The sequence below is a fragment of the Anomalospiza imberbis genome, chromosome 3 (genome assembly GCF_031753505.1).
Source record: "Anomalospiza imberbis isolate Cuckoo-Finch-1a 21T00152 chromosome 3, ASM3175350v1, whole genome shotgun sequence".
In the NCBI taxonomy this organism is placed as follows: domain Eukaryota; kingdom Metazoa; phylum Chordata; class Aves; order Passeriformes; family Viduidae; genus Anomalospiza; species Anomalospiza imberbis.
The window spans coordinates 95,662,194-95,683,702 of NC_089683.1; the positions used below are offsets into that span (position 1 = coordinate 95,662,194).

Consider the following 21,509-nt stretch of genomic DNA (forward strand, 5'->3'; position numbering starts at 1 on the left):
AGTGAAGCCACTGCAGAGGCTGTGGAAGGTCTGCCTGGTGGAGGCAGACCTTCCACCACCACCACCACCACCATGAAGGAAACTACTGAAAATGTCTCTCTGGACGATGCCAGCTGGAGGCAGGTGATGTGCCAGGGCCCGGCTGTGAGGGGGAGCCGCGGGGCGTGGGGAGGGGCCCATCAGCTATCCCTATCCCGCTGCTGCAGCGCCGGCCCGGAGCTGGGAGAGGCAGGCAGCCATCCTGCCCAGCGGGCTGGCTCAGCCAGTGGGCCCCGAGCTCCTCCCGCTCTGGAATGGAGAGCAGAAAGCATCCACATCCCCCGCCGGAGCACACTGGGCATGAGGCTGCTGCCATGCAAGCCCTGCTCAGGTGCCACCACGGTGGAGCTGAGAGAGGGTCTCCAAATGTGTGGATGGGGGAGAAAGCCCCTGAGCATATCCTGGACTGGCTTTCCCAGGAAAGCCTTCGGTCTGGATCCCCACATTTGCTGGGGAGCACCTGTTTTTAAAAAATAGGTTCAGCATAAGGAAGGGCTCAGAGTGCTTTGGCAGCAGGGGTAGTTTGGAAGGCTTTCCCATGGCTTTTCAGGCTGCTTGGTGTGATGTTGCTTTCTGCTGTATATCTAGACTGAAAAAAATAATCAGCCTTGTTTGCTGAGAGGGCAGGAGGTACATGCAAAGATCATGGTCATCCTCTGCCAAAGATACCACAGGCATGGATAGGGTCTGGTACACCGGGAACAGGTACGTTTGCCTTGGCTAGGGTATGAGTCTGACAAGTAGGAAAAGCACAGAGCTGTGAGAGAGATATGGCTGGCTGGAAGGAAAAGTGCAGGCATGCACACAGAGCTAAACCCAAAACCAGGACTTTGTAATTGCAGCTGTATGCAAAAGGGCCAAGTAGACTCTTGTTATTTTAACTGATATTGCAGAACATTAAGTTCCAGCTGATAAACGGTGAATTTAAAAAACAGAAGAAAGAAACTACACTAGAGGCTGTGTTTTATTTGTTCATAAAGCCTCCAAGGATACAAGTCCATGTGAAATTCAGTAAGGGACATGTTTCTAGTGAACCTTCATTTTTAGCTGCCAAAATGCAGCAATTACAATATGTACCATTTTGATTCAGTAGACTAATACTGCTGAAGCAGTACATAATTTTCCCTCAAAAAAAGTGTAATCTCTTTGTAGTGACATGACATTTATCTCTATTTTCAAAGTTTTCCCTTTTAATCTGAAAGCAGCTAGAAAAACACAGCACAGCATGTCTGGCCCTCACACATGCCACTAGAACAAAGTACGTTTCATACTGAAAGATAACTGATAACTCATTCCAACTCTTCAGACTTTTGCACTACAGTAACTCATCAATAATACTGTTACATCCCATAAATATATTTCTCTTTGTGCTTCATCTTTTCTGAACTCAGACTTTAGCAGCATTTTAGTTATTGTAATTAACTGTTGTAATCCATCTAACAATTTTTCCAGACCAAGACCCAGGATACTATTTTTCACTCTGAAGAAGACAACAGTCTTTATTTCACATACAGTGGAAAATCAAATGTTCTGGAGGTCAAAGAACTCAACTACCAGGTAAAAATTGTCATTTATACACCTCCCTTCACCAGGAAGCATATCCAGCAATGCCTGTTTCTATACCCAGACCATTTAAAAAGCCAAATAAAGTTGAAAAAGTTCACACAACTGTTGCACAGTCAGTCTGTGAGCAGAATCACACTCTTGGCTGTAATATTGACAGCAGACTAACCCCTGTATTGTAAATATATCCAGTAAAATTAAGAGATAAGACAGGAAGAGAGATCTGTTTCTAGGCCCTGCTTTGTTTCAGCCTTGAGCAAAATTATTCCTCTGAGGGCTGGAGCAGAGGGACTTTCTATTCAGCTAAGGATGAAAGGAACCCTTGCTGGCAAGAACAAGTATGTGGAAGGGCATAAAGAGAAGATGACTAGCAAAGAGGATTTCAATGAACCAGTGAAATATTTCATCTCCTCCTCACCATGGCATCTGAATAAGATTTCACAATTTTCAGTTTCCTTGAATTTCTAATTATATTTAAAGTTTGAAACATTTTAAATTTACAGCAGTAATAAATTACTGAAGTAACAAAGGACAGAGAGCGTTTTAGTGATTAACAGAAGAAGCAAAGCATGAAAGCATAAGTGGCTGCAAAAAACTTCCTTCTATGTATTTCTGAGGATGAACAATAATATTTTAATATATGCTTTGCTTGCAACATTGTAAGGTATTTGAAGGTATTTGTTGTTAAATAGTTTATTGCTTGAATTGAAGGGACTTGTTTCCTTCTTTGTTAGGTTAACACAGCATCCCAGATTCCCTGGTATGAGAACCTTGCTCAGATGAAAATGCCCTGGACCTGGAAATCGGATCCCCATTCCCATGTGACAGTAATCCAAAATCTGAATCTCAAAGTGCGAAGTGGTCAGATGCTTGCAATTATAGGAACCACTGGTAAGAGCAACCACATTTAATTATGACCAGCTCTCAGATAAAATGAACACAATCAAGAGCAACACTCTGCAGTCTTTATGATGTCAAAATCTAGTTGAGAAAAAACTACTGGAGTGTCACTAAAATACATTCTTTAAGTGACATGATGAACATACAAACAAAGAAAATACTGGGGGGGGAATTAAAATTTATTTTCAAACCTGATTTTGTTATGCCCTGCACACATTTGCATTCTGTTTCCTGAGGTGTAGTGAGGTATTGTTACAAGTGTGGCCTGGCAGCCCCAGATCTGCTGGACATGAATCAGTTTCATGGCTCAGATTCAAAGCAGGCCAATTGCAGACCATACTCAGATAGCAAACAAATGAGGCCAAACTCCATAAGAAAGATCAGTGCCAACTTGCATCACCATAAGCAGGAATTCCATTTGGACTGAAACAATTCTTACAGGATAAAATATTGCATTTGCATTAATTAATAGAAACGTAAAGAGAAAAAAAGAGTTTCTCTTCTGTCTGGTGTTACTGCTTTATTACACTGGGGTTTGGTTTTTTCCTTCCATTTTCTGGTGGGACTGGTCAAGGGGGACAAGAAGTAGACACAGAAACTTTAAACTGAAATAAAAAGTGCCATACTTGGGAGGTAAAAACCCCCCATGCTGTGTCTCCACTAGAGTCTTACATCAGGTTAGCTCAGTGACTCAGTGAAAATGCTCTCTCTCAAAGGCAAGGCCTATTTGCCAAAGAAGTTTTAACTTTATTCCTAAAAAATGAGAGTTTTCTTTCCTATTGCCATGGGAATTTTTCCTTAGCACATATTGTTAATGTAAGTGAGGCTTACCTTAGAGATTCTCCTGATAATAAAAGGAAAAGCTTTGTGATGAAATAATATACTGAGTTATAGATATAGCACCTTTGTAAGGCAACACACACTGAGCACAAACCCCTTTCAGCAAACTAGTCAAACTATTTTCAAAAGCTGTTTATCATCTATTTAATCAAATGCCTTAGTAAAATGGATTAAACTGCTGATGAGTTTCACATTGTCAATGGCAATCAATATGTCACTCTTAAACAGAGCAATACGTGGTTTACAGATGGATGGGTTTCTTTTTTAAGATGTATGTATTAAGAAGCAAGTGTGGAGTTAATCTTTCAACAGGGAGACTAGAAATAAATGACATCTAATCATAAGAGAGTTCTGTGTGTTTACATACAGAATCCTACAACAAAAAGGAAAAATTCATTTGCTGTTTAACTCCAGATCAGGTTTTGTTTTCATTGTTTTACTTTTCTTACCTCTGGGTATGAACCAGCTTTTCTTAATTATTTAAATGACTTTTTGTCTAATTCAAGTCATAATAATTTTTATTTCTATCGTGATTAATGTTCTTATTGTCTGTATAATTATTCAATGCCTTAGTCATTCAGCTGATCCAGCTGCTGTTTCTGAATTCACAAATCCCTCCACAAAGAAAGCTCTTGCTGAGCATTTGGGTGCCAGCCCTGCAGCCAGGGCGGGACCATCTTTGATCCCCGTTTCAAAAGTGAAAGAGAGTTTACCAAAGAGGTAAGAGACACATCTTGTGTTCATGTAGCTGTCCTCAAAGCCCAACTACCCAGTTCTGCTGAGAAATTATAAGGGTTCAAACCACATACTCCATTCCAGAGGGGAGAGATTTCCTGACCGTGAGCTTACAGTCAGTATGTTCTTTGAAGATCATCCTGTCTCTGTGACTTTGGGAAAGGAGGGGTTGGCGAAGAATTTTTTTTCCTTAACATCTCTGTCTGTTACAAGATCGCTTTTCAAAACCATCCCTTGGAAATTAATTTTCAATTTTTATTTTTCTAGCTGGTGGAAAGACATCCTTGCTTGACGTGATAACCTGCCGGGATCACGGAGGCAAAATCAAGTCTGGTCAAGTAATGATCAACAACAAACCCAGTACTCCCCAGCTTGTTAGGAAATGCATAGCACACGTGAGGCAGGATGACCGACTGCTCCCCCACCTGACTGTCAGAGAAACACTATTGTTCGTTGCCAAACTGCGCCTTCCAAAGTTTTTTTCAGACTCACAAAGGAAAAAAAGGGTAATTAAGCTGTTGGGAAAAAATAAAGTTGTCAAAAATGTGTCTGACAGGAATTATCCAAGAGATCCTGTGTGTTTGGAGTCAGAACAGCTAATCTGGCATTTTTTTATGTAGATTATGAATTATAAACCTTTTTCATCTTTCAAGATAGAAACCAGCAATTGTTCCAAAGCCTATAAAAAATGACAATCTAGAGAAAGCATTAGAGAGGCTGAAAGACGAACTAAATTTTTGATCACTGTGTCTTTTTAAGTGTTACCTCTAAAATCAAGATTTGTTTTCAAGTGTCTCTAGCACAGAAATATCCAGATGAATTTTAACCATATTTTCAGTTTTATCTATGCAGTAATGTGCAAATGAAATCTTTGCTTGACGCCTGTCACCCTTGGATCCTCGCAGGTGGAGGACGTGATCGCAGAGCTCCGCCTGCGGCAATGCGCCAACACCAGGGTGGGGAACGAGTACCTGCGGGGCGTCTCCGGGGGAGAGAGGCGCAGGGTGAGCATCGGTGTGCAGCTGCTCTGGAACCCGGGTGAGCACAACTCACACCTTCCTGGGGCACACCCCACACCACGTGGGCATAACGAGCACTGCATGAAGATGGAAGCTTTCAGGGAAGAGCCACACACTCATTTGCCCCTAGGGCAGCTGGAGGAGTTCATACTCGCCACACTTAACAGGCCTGTCAGAGGCTGCCTCTCCACAGCACAGTTAGTGACTCTGCTGGTCCATTTGCTTCAATTGCAATCAGTGCTGATCACAGATAATACTGTAATTATTCCAGATAATACTGTAATAATTCTGTAAACAGAGTGTTTCAGCAGCTGACACACTTTTGCTTCAGTCATCTTTGCCAGTGAAAAAGTGGAGACAGGCCAAGGCAGAGCCCCCAGGAGCCTTCACCCACCACTCTCTAAAACCACCACCACAAAGATTACTCAAAGTTGCCTGAACTTACTTTCACAGCAGTGCTCTGGTTTGTGCATATCAGTAGAGGGTTTGGGTTTTATCCAACCACATGCCACAAGTTACTTTGGCTTATTTTAATATGGAGATTGTTTTCCTTTCCTCTGATACAGCCCCCATCTACACGTGCAATAGTAACAGGAAAGGTAATTTTCTTTGCTGTATAGTCAGTAATTGCAGTCTTGTGCAACTCACTGACATGGCTTCATGTTGCAGGTGAAATAGAAACTTCCATTGTCTTCAGTCGAAGTAAAACATGAGGCTAAATCCATAGCTGGGTTTGCTGAATTGAATCCCCTCTCTGATCTTATATATTTATCAAAAGCACTACTAACCTTGACTGAGCCTCTTGAACAAGCTTCCCCATCAGCTTTTTCCCTAGGAAGTGGATTTGAAAACTTTTTGCTTGCATGAAGTTATACTTCTGTAGTTATGGGGAAAGTAGGTTTTTGCTTTTGTAAGAAGTGTACAGGAATAGATGTACTGAAGTAAAAAAAAAAATCTTTAAATTTAAAAATAATGAGTGAAACTTCATGCACTAGCACCATTTCACTTAGAACACATTTTCCAAATCAAACATGCTGCTTTCCACAGCTAAACTTACTGTCTTTGGCAGGAATACTCATACTTGATGAACCCACATCTGGACTGGACAGTTTTACTGCACATAACCTTGTGATAACATTATCCAGACTGGCCAGAGGAAACAGATTGGTTCTTCTTTCACTTCATCAGCCCCGGTCAGATATCTTCCAACTGTTTGATTTGGTTCTTTTGATGACTTCTGGACTCACTGCCTACTGTGGAACAGCTAAAGACATGGTCCAGTATTTCACAGAACTGGGCTATCCCTGCCCAAGGTACAGCAATCCTGCAGATTTCTATGGTCAGTATCATGCACTGTCATTAAAAAAGGGTTACTGGAAATCATTTGCTTTCCTAAATGGCTAGGTAATGTTGATTTTTATTGCCCATGACTGTATCAGAAATTCCTAGTAACTAACTCAAATCAATACTGCAGCAAGTTCACTTTTTAATAGGATTCTTATTTGTCAGTACAGGAAATGTAGCAAAAACAAGAGGTACAGACAAAACTAATTTTAAAAACACTTCTCCTAACAGTGCCAGATGCAGTAACTTGTCAACATGTTTAGCATACTTATCCCCAAGTTTTAGCTGGCTGAAACTTCTCTGGGAAAGACACAGATAAACTGATCAACTGCTTCTCTAGACAGTTCTCTGATTTCTCAATTAAGAAAATGCAGAAGTTTGTTTCTCAGAAGCTAGCTCCTAGTCTGAGAAAAACCTGGAACAAGTACTGGGAAAAAAGAGTGCTGCCCTACAGAGCACAATGGAAGGGAGAAAATCCCAATCCAAATCAGCAATCCTTTTACTCCTCAAAGAAAGTTTATGTGGTTTCAAATCCATTAATTTTCTGGTTTTTGCAACATGGAAAGGGAATCTGCACCTGTTAATCTAGTGGCAGGAATCTCTTAACAGAGGCTGGTTCAATTCTAGCCCTTAGGTCTTTGCACTCAAGTTGGCCAGAAAACCTCGTACAGACCTCAGACAACCATTATGTTCTGGAGTAATCTCTTCAGCTGTGCCTGTGTGGCAGGCAGTGCCAGCTGTGCAGAGATAAACAGAAGTTAACCTTGGTGTCAAGCCCCACAAAAAGACCTTTGTCACCATCAGGGTTCAGAGCAGTCCTCAGCCAAGTACAGCCTTGGGGAAGGCTTGCAGCACCCCTGTATGGGAAAGGAGAACGAGAGGAGGCTTGGGGAAACCTGTAGCTAAAGCCTGTGGTTACAGAGACAACGCCCTGTGACGTGGAAGTGGGGAGGGCAGACAGGCAGGTGGAAGATCATTGAATGGTATGCACCGAGTCAGTACCCACGGGAAAAGAAAGGAAATATGGGCAGCAGGAAGGTGGAAATAGGACAGGACAGCAGAGCATCCACAGCAAGAGGGGAGCGCCAGATGGAAACACTCAGATGCTGGCTGTGTGTCTGACAGAGAAACTGGTGACCAGAGCAGAAGGGAAGGGAAAGACTTTCTGATGTACTCCTCTGAAGAGTGGCTGAACATGATCAGCCCAGTGCAAGGAGTCAGGAAATGTGCAGTGATACTTCTCTCAGAAAGCATCTGTAAAACATCAGATATTGTCAATCTACACCAAAGGTCAGCATGGGAAAATAGTACTATAAGTTTAGATTAAAAAAAAAAAGCTAAGTCAACTATTATTGGTATGATATGTTGTCCTTAGATAATATTCCTTTTGGACTTTCTCAGTATGAGGTAAAGTTTATGGCATCTCTGTAAAATACAGCTAAGACAGCAACTATAATTTTGCACATGAAGAAAAAACGTGATTTAAATGAAAGTCACATAAAAGACTATAAATGCCTACATGACAGGAGGGAAATTCAAACTATTTTTTCTCAGCACTGCTCTCAAGGTGCTATAGAGTTTATAAAAAATCTGAAATAGTAGTTTATAATATGATATTAAGATATTATATAATCTCTCAGTGATTTATTGAGCGACTAGATAAGAAACATACATATTAACAATCTGTTCATCTCTAATTACCTAAAATAACTGATAGTTTTAACTGTTGCAAGTTAATGAATGTACACAGGTTGGACTATTTGTTCCCAATTAAATCCCTGATTCTAAACACATCATAAAGTTATTTATTCTATAGCACATGGACTCAAATCAAGTAATGTCTTGCAGTTGACTTGACCAGTATTGATAAACAGACTGCAGAAAAGGAGATGGAAAGCCAAGAAAGAGCAAATACTCTTGCCAACTTGTTTGTAGAAAAGGTCAAGCATTTTGATGATTTCTTATGGAAAGCTACTGAAGGAGACAACACTGAGACTACAATCATCAAGCAGAGGTAAAGAAAAGAGGGTCATGGAGAAGATCTGGAATAATAGCTATACCTTATGCTAATCTATTTTTTTTTTCTCTTTTTCTTTTGGGTAGGAGTTCAGAAGAGGTTATCAATATGCCTCACCATTTAAATGATCAATTACCAGGAGCCTTAAAGCAGTTCACTATATTATTAAGGTAATCTTGTTATGTATCATGCCCATTTGTATTTAAAATCATCAGAAAGAGGCACAGAACATCCCATACCAATTGTCTTCCTTCAGGCTTTCAGCATTTTAGACCTGAAATACTTGGTGGCTACAGGTGCTTCATAGGTTTGATTAGGTAAAATCCTTTACAGAAACAGGGAGCCCAACTCCGGTCCTTGCCAAAGCCAGCAAGGTCCAAGAACTGGTTTGAACCCTGGGGCTATGTGTCTGACTATAACTGGCATTAGTAATATTAGTGCATTATATCTTACGGTCAATATTGCTGTTTTCCTAGTCGTCAGGTCTCCAATGACTTCAGAGATCTCTCAACATTATTAATCCATGGATTTGAAGCCCTTCTTATGTCATTACTAATTGGATTTTTGTACTATGGCCATGAAAAAAATGGACTCTCTATTCGTGACACAACAGCACTGCTGTACATGATAGGTGCCCTTATCCCATTCACAATAATTTTGGATGTTATTGCCAAATGTAAGTGTCAGACTTCTTGTAAATGCTATAAGGAATCAAAATAAAAAAAAATTCTTAAATCTCTGAAAAAAATAAACTTATTAATACAACCCAGTGTATTTGTTCCTACCCTGCAGGTCATTCAGAAAGAGCAATGCTTTATCATGACTTGGAAGGTGGAATGTATTCTGTTAGCCCATACTTCTTTGCTAAGGTAATTGGTTTTGTTGCCAGGAAATACAAATAGCTGTCTTGAACATTAAAAAACACAAGCAAACCAAAGCCTTGTATAAATAATCACATTAATATCAGACTTTGTTCTTTTGTGTCTGCCAGCTTAGGCTATCAGTCTCACTTCCTCAGTATTAATAGATTAGGCCTCACACTAGTTTAGAATTTTGCCATAAGTCATGGCTGAGATCCCACACCAGAAAAGCCAAAGAAGACTTTTCAGTGGGTTCTTTGGCCAAAAAAGTGAGAAATCTCAGATTTCCAGGTTGAGACAATTTTACATACCTGCGTATTTAATTCACTGCAGCATCTCTGAAAGTTTGCTTACATATCTTGATCTGTAAAACAAAACATTTGTATCAAATGCTAAAGAAGAGGTAAAACCAAAATGACAAAATGCTGTGATATTTCCAGTTTGGGCCTGTATTGGTCTGAGCTAAAAAATGTATTACATGCACAAAGAGCCAGAGTTTCTAGAATTAAATTTAGAACTTTTTAAAAACGACATTCTCTTTTTCACAAGGGGTTTGAATAATCCCTCTTTTATGATGTTAGACGAGTTCTGCCTGCCATGGCATCTGTAATTTAGGTTTCCATTTCTGCACAAGATTTTAAATGCTTATTAGTGGTTGCCAGAGAAAAAAATTCTCTGCATTGTGTCACAAAGATTGCACATTATTCACAGAGAAATCGATGTAATTTGTTACAACCTTAGTATTAGAGGATAGCAGCAACTCTCTTTAGAAGAATTAATACTCTCTATATACCTCTTCAGATATTTGAGAAAATCCCAGTTATGCTTTTGTTTTACAATTAATCAAGTTGCTACCTGGATTGCCTTTGGGATAAGGTGGTGAAGGGACCAAAAGCCACATTTGTCTCAAATTTGACCTCACACTGGTTTCAACTAAACTGGGACAAAACATTCAGTTGCCATGAGTCAGTAACAGTACTACTGTTATCAAGCACACCGGTTCACAGCAGAAGTGTATTTATTGCGTTCTTAGATGCTCCCAAAACTCTTAACAAAACAATCTGTAACAATTCGTTTTAGGCATTGTCACAACTGGAAGAAAAACTAGCCAGGATTTTTTTCTGTTGTGGATTGGTTTTGCATGTCACTGGCAAGCCCTAAGAGGGAGATGATTGCATTCTAAGGGAATATTTCCTATAGCTTTTATAAACACTCCACAAGTACATGAAGGCACATCTCATGTATTTTTGTAATTACCATTCACCTTATTCTCTTTTTATTTTATTTTTCTTTTTCATCTTCCCAAACAGATTTTGGGGGAGCTACCAGAACACTGCATTTTTGTTGTAATTTATGGGATTCCCATCTACTGGCTGGCAAACCTTGTTCCTGAGCCAGAACATTTCCTGCTGAACTTCCTGTTACTGTGGTTGGCTGTTTACAGTGCCCGTGCCATGGCACTTTGGGTGGCAGCTCTCCTGCCGACGTTACAGCTCTCGGCCTTCCTTGGCAATGTCCTCTTCACATCATTCTACCTGAGTGGTGGCTTTGTGATAAGCCTCAACAGCCTCTGGACATGTAAGGCAAAGCTCCCACCCTCCCTCCAAACTGAAACATCAATGGCTTTCATCAGTGATAGTGTGTCCTGTGCAGGAAAACTCAGTTTTATTCTTACCTTTGTAATTATCTTCTTGGATGGTGACAGTGCAGTCAGGTCACCCATTTTACATCAGTTTCTCCATCTGAAAACGAGGCAATAAGAAGTTTAGTCAAAAAAGCACTAGTGAAAGGCTAGCTTCTTATGTGGTTGCTAAATTCTTTAGTAAAAAGAATTGTATTCAAAAGAGAAAGATGGAGCTCCAGGAAGACTTCGTTGACAGGGGGAGTTTGATGGATATGGATATTAGCTAACTCCTGATTTCCCATCTCCATGTAACTATGTAAAGTATATCTGCCATTTTGTCCAATAATAAACTGTCACATGTTTACAGCCTCTGGCTGTCAAGAAGTGAGACAAACCTGCTGTATTTGGCAGCAGCACAGCAGTATTCTAGGTCTCAAGTTTTGTGTGTGTGAATCAATTTCTGTCATTTTCTTTTTCAGTTCCTTTTTGGGTTTCAAAAATCTCTTTTCTCAGATGGAATTTTCAAGGAATGATGCAAGTTCAGTTCACTGACACCACATATGAAATGACTGATCGAAACATTACTTATCAAATACCAGGAAAACTTGTAAGTCAGTAATAAAAATGGTTGCACACATTGATAAGAAATTGGAATGCTATTTCTATGCCTGTCATATTTAAGTAGATGGTGTAGGCCTCAAATTCGGCAACCACCAAATCAACACATGAAGTTGGGTTACACTTGGTTGTAAATTTGTTCCTGAAGATGGTCCTCCAGCAGTCACTCCTTCTATGCCTTTCTTTTAGTTGAAGAGTAAAAACAAAATAATAAAGGGCAACTCTTTCCTACACCAGCCCCAACTATGCACTTTGCTGGAATTATTTAGAAGCTGAACTGTTTTCTTCTGAAATAGGAATAGTGTAGCTGCAGCCCTCTATCAAACCACCCTGGAAGCTACACCCAAGCTGGAAAACAGGGGAAGGTAGCAGGGGCCAGGGAAGCTTACGCATAAAACACATTTCACAGATCCAGCATGAAAATGTGCCTTTTCCTAATTTTGTGTTATTGGTCACTACAGGTCACTCAGGCTCTGGACCTGGACTCCCACCCTCTCTATGTGAGCTACCTTGTCCTCACTGGCATCATTTGCAGCTTCCTGCTTTTATACTATTTATCTCTGCGCTTCATCAAGCAGAAGTCAACCCAAGACTGGTAAGAGCAGCAGAGACAGCAGGTGACGGCCTCTCTTGCAGGAAGGCAGGGGAGGAAGGCTCCCGCTGCGGGAGCCCCGGCAGCCGCCCAGGAGGCGGGGAGCAGCGGGCAGCGCCGGCAGCGCGGCTGCCACAGGATGGCAGCAGAACCCCAGGAGTCGGGCGGGAGCCTGCCACGGACCGCGGCTGCAGCCTGGGACTGGGGTCGGGGTGGGCTTTGGGTTCACTTTGGGTTTTGCTTCACGTACGATTTGAACGAGGGAAAAGGCGCTTGCGAGTCCTGCACTTCTGGAAATTGAGCTATGGGCCACCGTGATAAAAGGACCCATGGCACTCTGTAATAATAGCTCATGTTTTAGTCCATAATGTTTGAGCATATGATGATCACTTATTTAAATCAGAGGGCTACAAGAGAACAGGATCAAAACACTTTCTGTGGCATGTATGACATTTAACATAAAAGATTTCTCAAGTGCTTCAGGAGAACATGCAAGGATGGAAAACACAATTGTTAACTACGCTGTATTGTAATTGCTTATGTGTTTTAAAGCTTTATTTCTGTGATTTAAAGCTTTGCCTTTGTGTTCTGATAATATGCTGATGATGCCCAAAACAGGTATTTGCTCACTGTAGGGATGAGACCTTGTAACAAATAAAATTATCTCACCTTCTTGTATTTATTTTTACAATAAAAATGCATACCAACTGATTATTATTAATGACATCTTTCTCCGTTGCAATACACGTCATAGCAATTTGCCAAGTTTGCTTCCTAAGGTTCTCAGGTAGAAAACACCAACCTGCTCCTGACTAATTAAAAATCTAACTATGCAACCTATTAGTGCTTGTCATAGTGCACCTAGTTATGCTCAGAAATGAGTATTAGTAAAGAAATGGCTGTAATTCAGAGTCATGGAAAGTGCATGTGCAAATTATGTGCACAGTTGCTGTGAGCATTTTTTAAGATTAGCTTGCTTGCTTTTAAACATTTAGATGCATATCTCTGTTCCTACATATAGAAAACCAAAGCGGATTGTCTACTTGACTTTCATTTGCACATTGCACACAGTAGAAAACTCCTAGTGCAATCAGCTGTAATGTCCCAGATACTGTTACGTAAATTGTGAAGTTTGGTTGGTTTTGGTTGTTCTGTTTTGTTTGTTTTTTTTTTTTTTTTTTAAGAAATAGAAACTAAAGAACAACTGTGTTTTATTATTCTATTTGGCAGTCAGGACTGCCACATTACTTTTCACAGGTTCCACATGGTAATAATTTCCCAGGAGGACCCTGGTCTATAGATGTTAAGGAGGTCTGATAAAATAAGATCTTCAGCCCCAGGCAGCAGTAGGAATCCAAAGCACATTCTAAGATGAATCCTACCATTTCTTTCCCCTTCTGCTGCATTTGATTTCAAAAAAACCTACTTGATCTGATCCTAGTGCCATTTTGAAATTATCAGATTTTCACTGCCTTTTAGTGGCAAAGCCAATTCTTTCAGTCCAATTCAGCATCATTAAATTGTCAGAATAGCAGCTTCCTGTTTGATTCTTAATTATTCCTTTTTATTATATTTAAGACACTTAATTTTTTTTAAAGTGGTTTACTCTTCTCTGTAATGATCTGTTGTGATTAGAATCTCTTTTATATTACACTGAAGTTTTAAGGGTATATATTGGTACTTCTAGTCTAAACCTCTATTTTCAAGGTATTTAGAGGATTAAATTCTAGGCTGACTCTCTGTTGTGAATTCACTTTGATGTTTAATAAAAAAAAAGGAGCGACACAATGGGAGAAATTAAAGACATAAGGGACAGCTCTGAATTTTAGGGGCATATTGTCATGCACAGAAATCTTCAGGCATCTAGATAAGAATATACCATAGCCTTAACTTTGAATTTCCTTCCTTTTGTGAAATTAGTCAGGCTGCTGACATTACTTAAAAAGCCTTTTTCCATTTAATATTCCACCCTCTCACCATTATGCAGCAGGACCAAACGGTGTGAGTGTTTCAGAGGTGGTGTTATGACAAGGGTGGATGTATCCATAATGGAGACTTGAGCGGTGAGCCGAGGAACAGCCCGTGTGCGGAGTGCGGGAAGAGCTATCATAGGATGTGGCCAGGCCTCTGTTTACACAGAAAAAGCTCATATTCTATATACTACAATTACATTAGCACACTGCCTATGATCATATCTTGTTTCCTTGATGCCGAGAGATGGGGAATCTAGGCTGTGATTATTGTTACAGGCTTTAGCAATAAGAAGGTAGGAGCCTTGAAATACCAGCAATTAGCGTTCATGCCTAACAATAGCATCCGTGGGGCTGTGTACAGAGAAGAGCTCAGGCACGAGTGGGTGGATGACACACAACCTGCCCCACTCGCACTGCTGGCACTTGCAAATAATGCAAGTTTGGGGGAATGATGCCCCTCTCAGCCAGTGAAGGTCATGCCTTGGCCTCTGCACACGATTCCACAGCAGAGCTGCTGCTGCAAAAGCAAATGGTTGGTGAGGCAGTAGAAGTCTTCCCACGAGCTCCAACCAAGGCTAAAAGTTCTAACTGAAATTCAGCACAGCTTTGCTTTCCAGGTTTGAGAGTAGCCATTCCTTTTCCTTAGACTGTATCCTTGTATCAGCAGCAGTGGCTCACTGTGCACTCCTGCCTGCACTTCCTGTATCAGTATAGTCACAGCTACTGAAGTCTACAACAATCTCAACACTGAGACTAAACAACAGAAGGAAGGCACTGCCCAAAAGTCACTGTACTGCCCACTCCACAGGGCCACTTTAGCAACGTGGTAAGGCAGATGTGCCACTCAGCAAAGTACTGCCCACCAGTCCGACAGTGCCACTATCCCAAGGATTCACCAACTGCTGTCTTTGCTCTCCCTATATCCTCCCTGGCCAGCTTTAGAAGGGATCTCCTCAGCTGTAAGACCAAAGGGAACAAAGTCAGTACAAAACTGGTTTTGAACTGGCACCACATTTAATTGGTTAAGGGTTTCCAGGCTGTTTTGCCCAGCCACTGTTTGAACTGTGCACAACCCAGCTGCACCAGTCTGTGGGGCTGCAGTGTGCAGATGTGTCCAGTTTGGGAATGGGATTATCAAATACAATGACATTTGTAAGGAAAATTCACCAAATTTAGAACCACAAGAGTCATTGTTGGTTACATGGATACTGATCTGTTAAGAAACATATTTAAAAATCCCCTTTATTAGTTTAGTGTTTAATATGGCAAGAGGTGGGAAGTTCTTCCCCAATTTCCACTCCAAGTTTATGCAGTCTCTCCACTACACCAAAAGGACAAACTCTTTTAGCACTGGAAAATGGATTATACAAACACTGCCCTTCATACTGGCTCATAGGTAGTGTTAGTCCTCCAAAATATTTTTAACTTCTCCTTGGGGAAGGACTAGCTTTCACTATGGCTAGCCTGAATTAATATGTAGTTGCCAAAAGTTTCACTTCATTTTTGTTGATTCCAAAAATCTCCAGAAATGCTAGCTAAGTAACAAGTATCAGTAGCCATTCATTTTAATAAAAAAACCCATTGAATTCCTTGAAATTCCTTGAAAACCACAGACATGAAGATTCTTTGGGTAAGAAACTGCAGGTGTTGGTGTGTCCACTTGTACCAGAAATAACAAACCTTTCAGGTTATAGCCACAGTGTTTAATTTTAATGGCAGTAGACAAGAAACAGTGTACACAGAGCTCTGTGACATGCTGCCTTTTTTTTTTATATACTCTGAGAGCCAAGACAAGCCCTTCATGTGTTAGCAGCTATTAATTAAGGCAACAATGTTTAAGCAGTGGGTTGAGGTAATTTTAAAACTGCTTAACCCTTTTCAGAACTGCTGAGCTTTAGAAAGCACATATATATATGTGTGTTCATGTTAATATGTAGAAGTATCTGCATGAATGGATTACATACATATGTATATACACACATTACTAATGCCTATGATTGCTTTTTTTGTGCAGAGAATATTTAAAACGCAGTTCAAATCCATAATTTGTAGAAGTGCTGTTGCCAACTTATATAATTAATATAAGTCTGTTTGTTGACATTTATTTTGTCATTAAATCAAACTTAAAGGTTATTTTGAATTGCAAATTTTGCTGGCATTATTTTGCTTTCATGGTCAAAATTAGATACTTATAAGGCTTCCAGTGCTAAAAACCCTGCAACTTCAAACCCTCAACATTCATACCATGGCTTCAGAACCAGCATCTCCCATCAACAACACATCTGTATGTTTTGCTCTTCTTTATGCATTGGATCAGATTTTGCTACATTTCCTACTGCATCTCAGCACTGTTTCTGCCCCACAGTAGTTTTTCATGTTGAACAAGTGGATTTAGAGGCCTAAGTGTTAAATTACTGGCCAGAACTACATGGTGAGTAAACAAACAATGCCACTTGCCTCAAAAATAATTTCTATTTTTTCACAAGCAAGTAAGCCTGAATTTTCAAGCAAATGCAGAGGAATTGGAAATCTATGAACATTCACAAGTAATCCAAACCAAAATGCACACAACATGCAATTTTCAATAAAGTCCCAGTGCCTTGCAACATAACATACAACCACATCAAGTCACAGGTAACATCATTAGTCTTCAATACAGTATGTTTGCTCACTTTCACTTACTGGAGGATGGGAGAAGTGTTTAGAAAACAACAGAAACTTCCTTAAAATAGAAAACCTTCCTGTTTCACTGAGAAAATCTGAAGGAAGAAAACCAAACAATGTAGCAGCACTGCAGCAGCTCCTCCCTGATACAAGTAAACATCATCCTTCTCACGATTCAATGCTGTGAAGATTGCCCTGAAAGAACTAGTATTATCTTAATAATCACTTTTCAAAAAACATCTGAATCTTCTATGACTCAGTTAAAAATAGCCAATCGTCTCGTGGTAGTGCTTCATCTGACCATGGAAAGGCATAAACCCAAAAAATGGGAGCTCCAAAGCAGGCAGCAGAAAAATGTGCTACACAAAATGAAAACTTTGAAGAACAAGATGTGTAGTGCCCTTACTAGCTGCCACCAGGTACTGGATGTTATGCTACACAAGGCAGTCACTGGATTTCCAGGTGGGAAAGTTGGAGGTGAAACCTCTGGTGGCCATCAGCCCAAGAGACTCTGATCTCAGCTGAACAAGGCAGAACACCAACAACTTCTTTGCTCTTTTAGAATCCCCTTGATAGAATCATTTAATCAACTTTTTGGCTTGTAGTTCCTAGCAACAGGAGCATGAGCTGCCACCCCCCCTAGAGCCACAGGGGCATTTCAGGCCGGTGGGCACAGTCTGAAAGCCAGCACAGTCCCACCAGCCCAACAGTGATTCTGCACACAGCACTTCTGGCCTCCCACACCACAAACTGTACCTGCTTCCTCAGTTCCCCCCACAACTCCTACAAATAATCCCGTAGAAAAGCATTTTGGCCAAGTACTGTTGTTACCAAGAAATGTGCACTTGTCTGGTTACAGCAGAGCTCAGCACTGCCGAACGCTTTCCACACACTTGCTCCAGGTTAGCTCCTTCTAAAAGCAAGACAAAAGAAAGGTGAATGAGTATTTTTAGCTTTATGTACTTCACAGGGAATTGCTCAGTGCCTCTGTGTTAGATAAACGCCTTGCAGCTCCATAGTATGTTCAGTGACAGGCGTGTGACAAATTTCCACTGGAAAAAATCTCTTGAACATGACTGACAATAGTAAAGCCACAAATTACCGTAATTTTATGCCCCCTGCAGCTAGTGGTATAAAACATAGTTTTCAACCTTGTTTTTACTTGCTGAATTTAGACAAATTCATAATGTTATTGATGACAGTGAGAAAGACATTCAAATGCAGAAATTGTATTCCTTGGCACAAACACAATTGGAGCACAGTATTTTATATGTACTATAGGGGATGAAAAATATGGTTGTCATTAAATACACATATATAAAAAGATGGAAAACTAGAGGATTCAAAATAATTAATTTCACATTATATAGATATCTATTTTCAGCTATCACACACTTGATCAGGGGGTTTTTCTTCCTCTCTGGAATGCTGAACTGTTAACCAGGTGCAGTACATGATATTACCAGTGCTCTTTCTTGCTTGTCAGAACCCAGAATGTCCCTTGGACACTCTTGGATGTTCCGGGCCCAGGTCAGAAGCATTTGAGACCCTGGAATGCAGCCACATACCCCTGTGGCTTTGAACCTGATCCATGGAACAATTTACCAACCTTGCAGGAAGAACAAGAAATCACAAAAGTTTAGATATTATAGTAGAAGTAGTCACAAAGTGAGAGGAAGAGTTTTTGAGTGCTGTACAGGGGGGTTTTAGGCCTTGTACAGAGGGGTCTGAGTGTTGTACATGGGGGTCAGAAGTTCTAAGATGGAGGGACTTGGGTGTGCCCTGTCCTCTTTCCTTCTTCCTCCTAACCTCCATGGTCTTGGTGATGTTGGCACTCACAGATTGGTTTAGAGTAGAAAGTCACTGTTCAATATAGGTGATGGGCATTGGGGAAAAACTATAAACATCTGATACGTAATGTATGATATAAAAGAGGGCACCAGCCCCCTGGGTGTCGGAGTGTGCCCTTGCCTGACTGCTGAACGGACAGCAGCAGCTCAGGGAGAAATCTTTTAGATAACATACAATAAACTACCTTGAGACCGGACAACTGAAGACTACTGAGTCTTTCTTTGGAGACACGGGTTGGAGGAGAGACTTTTCCACCTTTACGGGCTCACCCCAACCAGGGGTGAGTTCCGAGACTTGCTGAACATTAATGTTTGAAATGTAGGCTGTGTCAATAATATCATGAAGAAATGCAAAAACCCTGTTTAAGCAAAGTCTACAGATATATTGCTCCTAATGGATTTTCCAGTGAGCATATACTTTCTATCATATTTCTAATTTTTACAGTGTAATTTAACTTACAAAGGGTTCTGAGGGCCCTAGAACTGGACAACTGCTAGAGATGGTCAAGCTTTACAGTTAACTAACCCCACACACAAACCGTTCCATCTACTAACTAAACTGATGGAGGGAAATCCTAGGGAACTCTGCAAGTAACAAGGGCAATTGCATGATTTATTTTTGGTGTAGGCAGAAAGTTTTTCAGATTATGGCTCAGTAGCAGCCTCAGAAACAGGACACAGTTGCTTCAGTTCCAACCTCACCTGGGGCTGTAATTCCAGTATCAGAACCTGCAAAGAAATGGTGACAGCCCCAATGCTACACACAGTCCTGTATCCAGACTCCTGTTCAGCATCACCCTGAATTACACTAACACCACACTTACTTTTACAGCTGCTTTTGGATTTGAGAAGTAAGAAGCTAAAGAAGCTGCTGCTGGAACAAACTTCATTTGGTATTTCTGGCCTGTGATGATGCTCCTCTCCCTTCAGTCACCCAGCTGTGATTACAGGGCCAGTGCCATCCCAGCTCCCTGTGGGGGAAAGGCATGAGGGCCAGCTTGACTCAGCAGCTCTGATCAGTCCTTTGTGGCCTCCTCCTTCACTGAGCTGGGCTCAGCAGCCAACACACCCCTAGCAGCCCTTGCTGCTGCCACAGCAGCACACCTCAAGGAGAAGCAGCTGAAGAGGAGTCAACAGGAGCCAAGCAAAAGGCAAAGGTCCATGGGGGTGTGTCATTGACCACGGCAGCCAACAAGCTGCAGGCTGCTCCTTCCCCTCATGGTCATTCACTCCCAATCCCAATCACTCCCAAATGCCAGGCCTAAGGCATCATAATGAAGCTGCTGGTTTTGTCTGTTGAGACCTGCAACTGCCATCTTTCCCAGTTTCCCTGTACTTCCCATCCCTTCGGAGTTCCTCTGCACTGATCCAGTATTTTGACAACCAGCCCTCCCAGCCCATCTCCCATAAATAATAATCCAGCACCCAACAAAACAGCCTTTCAGAGCTGCCTTTGACAGCCTGGAAGAGGCTAGCCAGAACAACCCTGTCCTGTCCACACTCCCCTGCTTTCCCTCCAGCCCAAACCTCTTTCCATCTGGAAAGTACATCCTCCACTCCTGCCTTCAAGACTCATCTCCAACTATCTACAACCCTCCCAAAACTCACTTTTCACATCTGCCCTGGTCTCATGGACTACATGAAGAACAGCAGATGCCAACTACTTGCAAAGCCAAGAATTAAATTTGCTGCTGGTTGTGAAGGCTCATCACTGCCAGACACGGCAGTTTGCTGCTTTCTAAGCCCTGAGTTCATTGGCACTTAGAGCTGAGGGAAATAACTGTGAGAAACACAGAGCTACGAAGAGGTTTGTAGCAATCACTCCAGACAATAGCAATTCCACAGATACCAGTGCTTTACCAGTGTTCAAGAGCAATCACATGAGAAATTGCGAAGCATTAGCCAATTGTAATATAAAGGTTTGAGTATCAGAGAGAAACCTTGCATTAATACTTTTATCTAAAAGAAGATCAATGTGGAAACCCTGTCTATAGCAGGCACTGCATAAGACAGTTTCTATTATCTCATTTTCCTAATTACAGGAAACAGTAGAGAAAACTTAAACCTCAAACTTCCATATCTTATTTCCATATCTAATGGAAAACTCAGCACTTTGCTCTTGTAGGTGAGGATCTGCACACTCAGGAAGATGCCCTCAGATTGAATTACAGTCTTAGCTGGAGCCACTAACTTAGAAGGATATTGGGTTTCCTCTGATTATTGATTCACAGAAGCACTGGCAAACCACCAGAGGCTGCAGCCATTCTGGAAAGGAAATACTTTTTGGCAGTTAGTTTACACAGAAATTATGAGAATAATTTTAAGAAATGCAGAGAAATATTTGCTAAAAAAAGGCTACATTCAATGACAGTCTCAGCTTTTTCTTACATGCTTACTTTTTTCACCTTTACAGTAAAAATAAACTGGTGCAGGAAACGGGACATTCCTTCTAGATACTGACAGATTTCTCACACTGAACAGTGAGACCTCCTGGTCACATCTATCACTTCTGTCACTTTCGCCTCTGCTGTGTTCCTGGGGAGTCCAAAAGCATCACATGCTCAGAGAAAAGCACTAAATCCAGTAGTACCCTGGTGAACACACTACCAGTCTATTCCTCTGTCAGTATGTGCACTCATGATCCTCCCTTCAGTTATGATTCTCCCTTGTCATGTAAACTGCATCTGGAATCCTGCTGACTCAGGCATTCAATCTATAAAAACCCTCTCTCACTGCCAGAGTCACAATCCCTTCAGCTACTCCATTTTCAACAGTGGGTACATATTTAAGAAATTGTGAAGACAGCTACTAACCTACTGAGCTGCAATTCTTGCCATAAAAAAGGGTCTCAGGAGACAATGAGTTGAACGA

The 21,509-nt window shown here is 41.1% G+C and overlaps 1 protein-coding gene and 1 long non-coding RNA gene across 2 annotated transcripts; one reads left to right on the top strand and one right to left on the bottom strand.

Moving 5' to 3' along the window:
* The first annotated feature begins 45 nt into the window (after window positions 1-45).
* Window positions 46-12,235, top strand: ABCG8 (ATP binding cassette subfamily G member 8). Its single transcript, XM_068185857.1, has 13 exons — window positions 46-123; window positions 1,492-1,596; window positions 2,337-2,493; window positions 4,345-4,583; window positions 4,983-5,115; window positions 6,166-6,435; window positions 8,289-8,454; window positions 8,544-8,627; window positions 8,934-9,133; window positions 9,250-9,326; window positions 10,628-10,895; window positions 11,421-11,548; window positions 12,021-12,235. The coding sequence occupies exons 1-13, from the start codon at window positions 73-75 to the stop codon at window positions 12,156-12,158; spliced, it is 2,016 nt and encodes a 671-aa protein (XP_068041958.1). The 5' UTR covers window positions 46-72; the 3' UTR covers window positions 12,159-12,235.
* LOC137471484 (uncharacterized) lies at window positions 9,129-20,411 on the bottom strand. The gene is made up of 3 exons (XR_010997652.1): window positions 19,463-20,411; window positions 10,993-11,059; window positions 9,129-9,681 (listed from the first exon to the last, which is right to left on the bottom strand). It is a non-coding gene; the product is annotated as an uncharacterized lncRNA (long non-coding RNA).
* Window positions 20,412-21,509: the final 1,098 nt, after the last annotated feature.

Coding starts and splice junctions, on each gene's coding strand:
- ABCG8 (XM_068185857.1), top strand. CDS start 73: ATGAAGGAAACTACTGAAAATGTCTCTCTGGACGATGCCAGCTGGAGG. Junction 6,436..8,288: donor CAATCCTGCAGATTTCTATG/GTCAGTATCATG, acceptor AATGTCTTGCAG/TTGACTTGACCAGTATTGAT. Junction 10,896..11,420: donor CCTCAACAGCCTCTGGACAT/GTAAGGCAAAGC, acceptor TTTCTTTTTCAG/TTCCTTTTTGGGTTTCAAAA.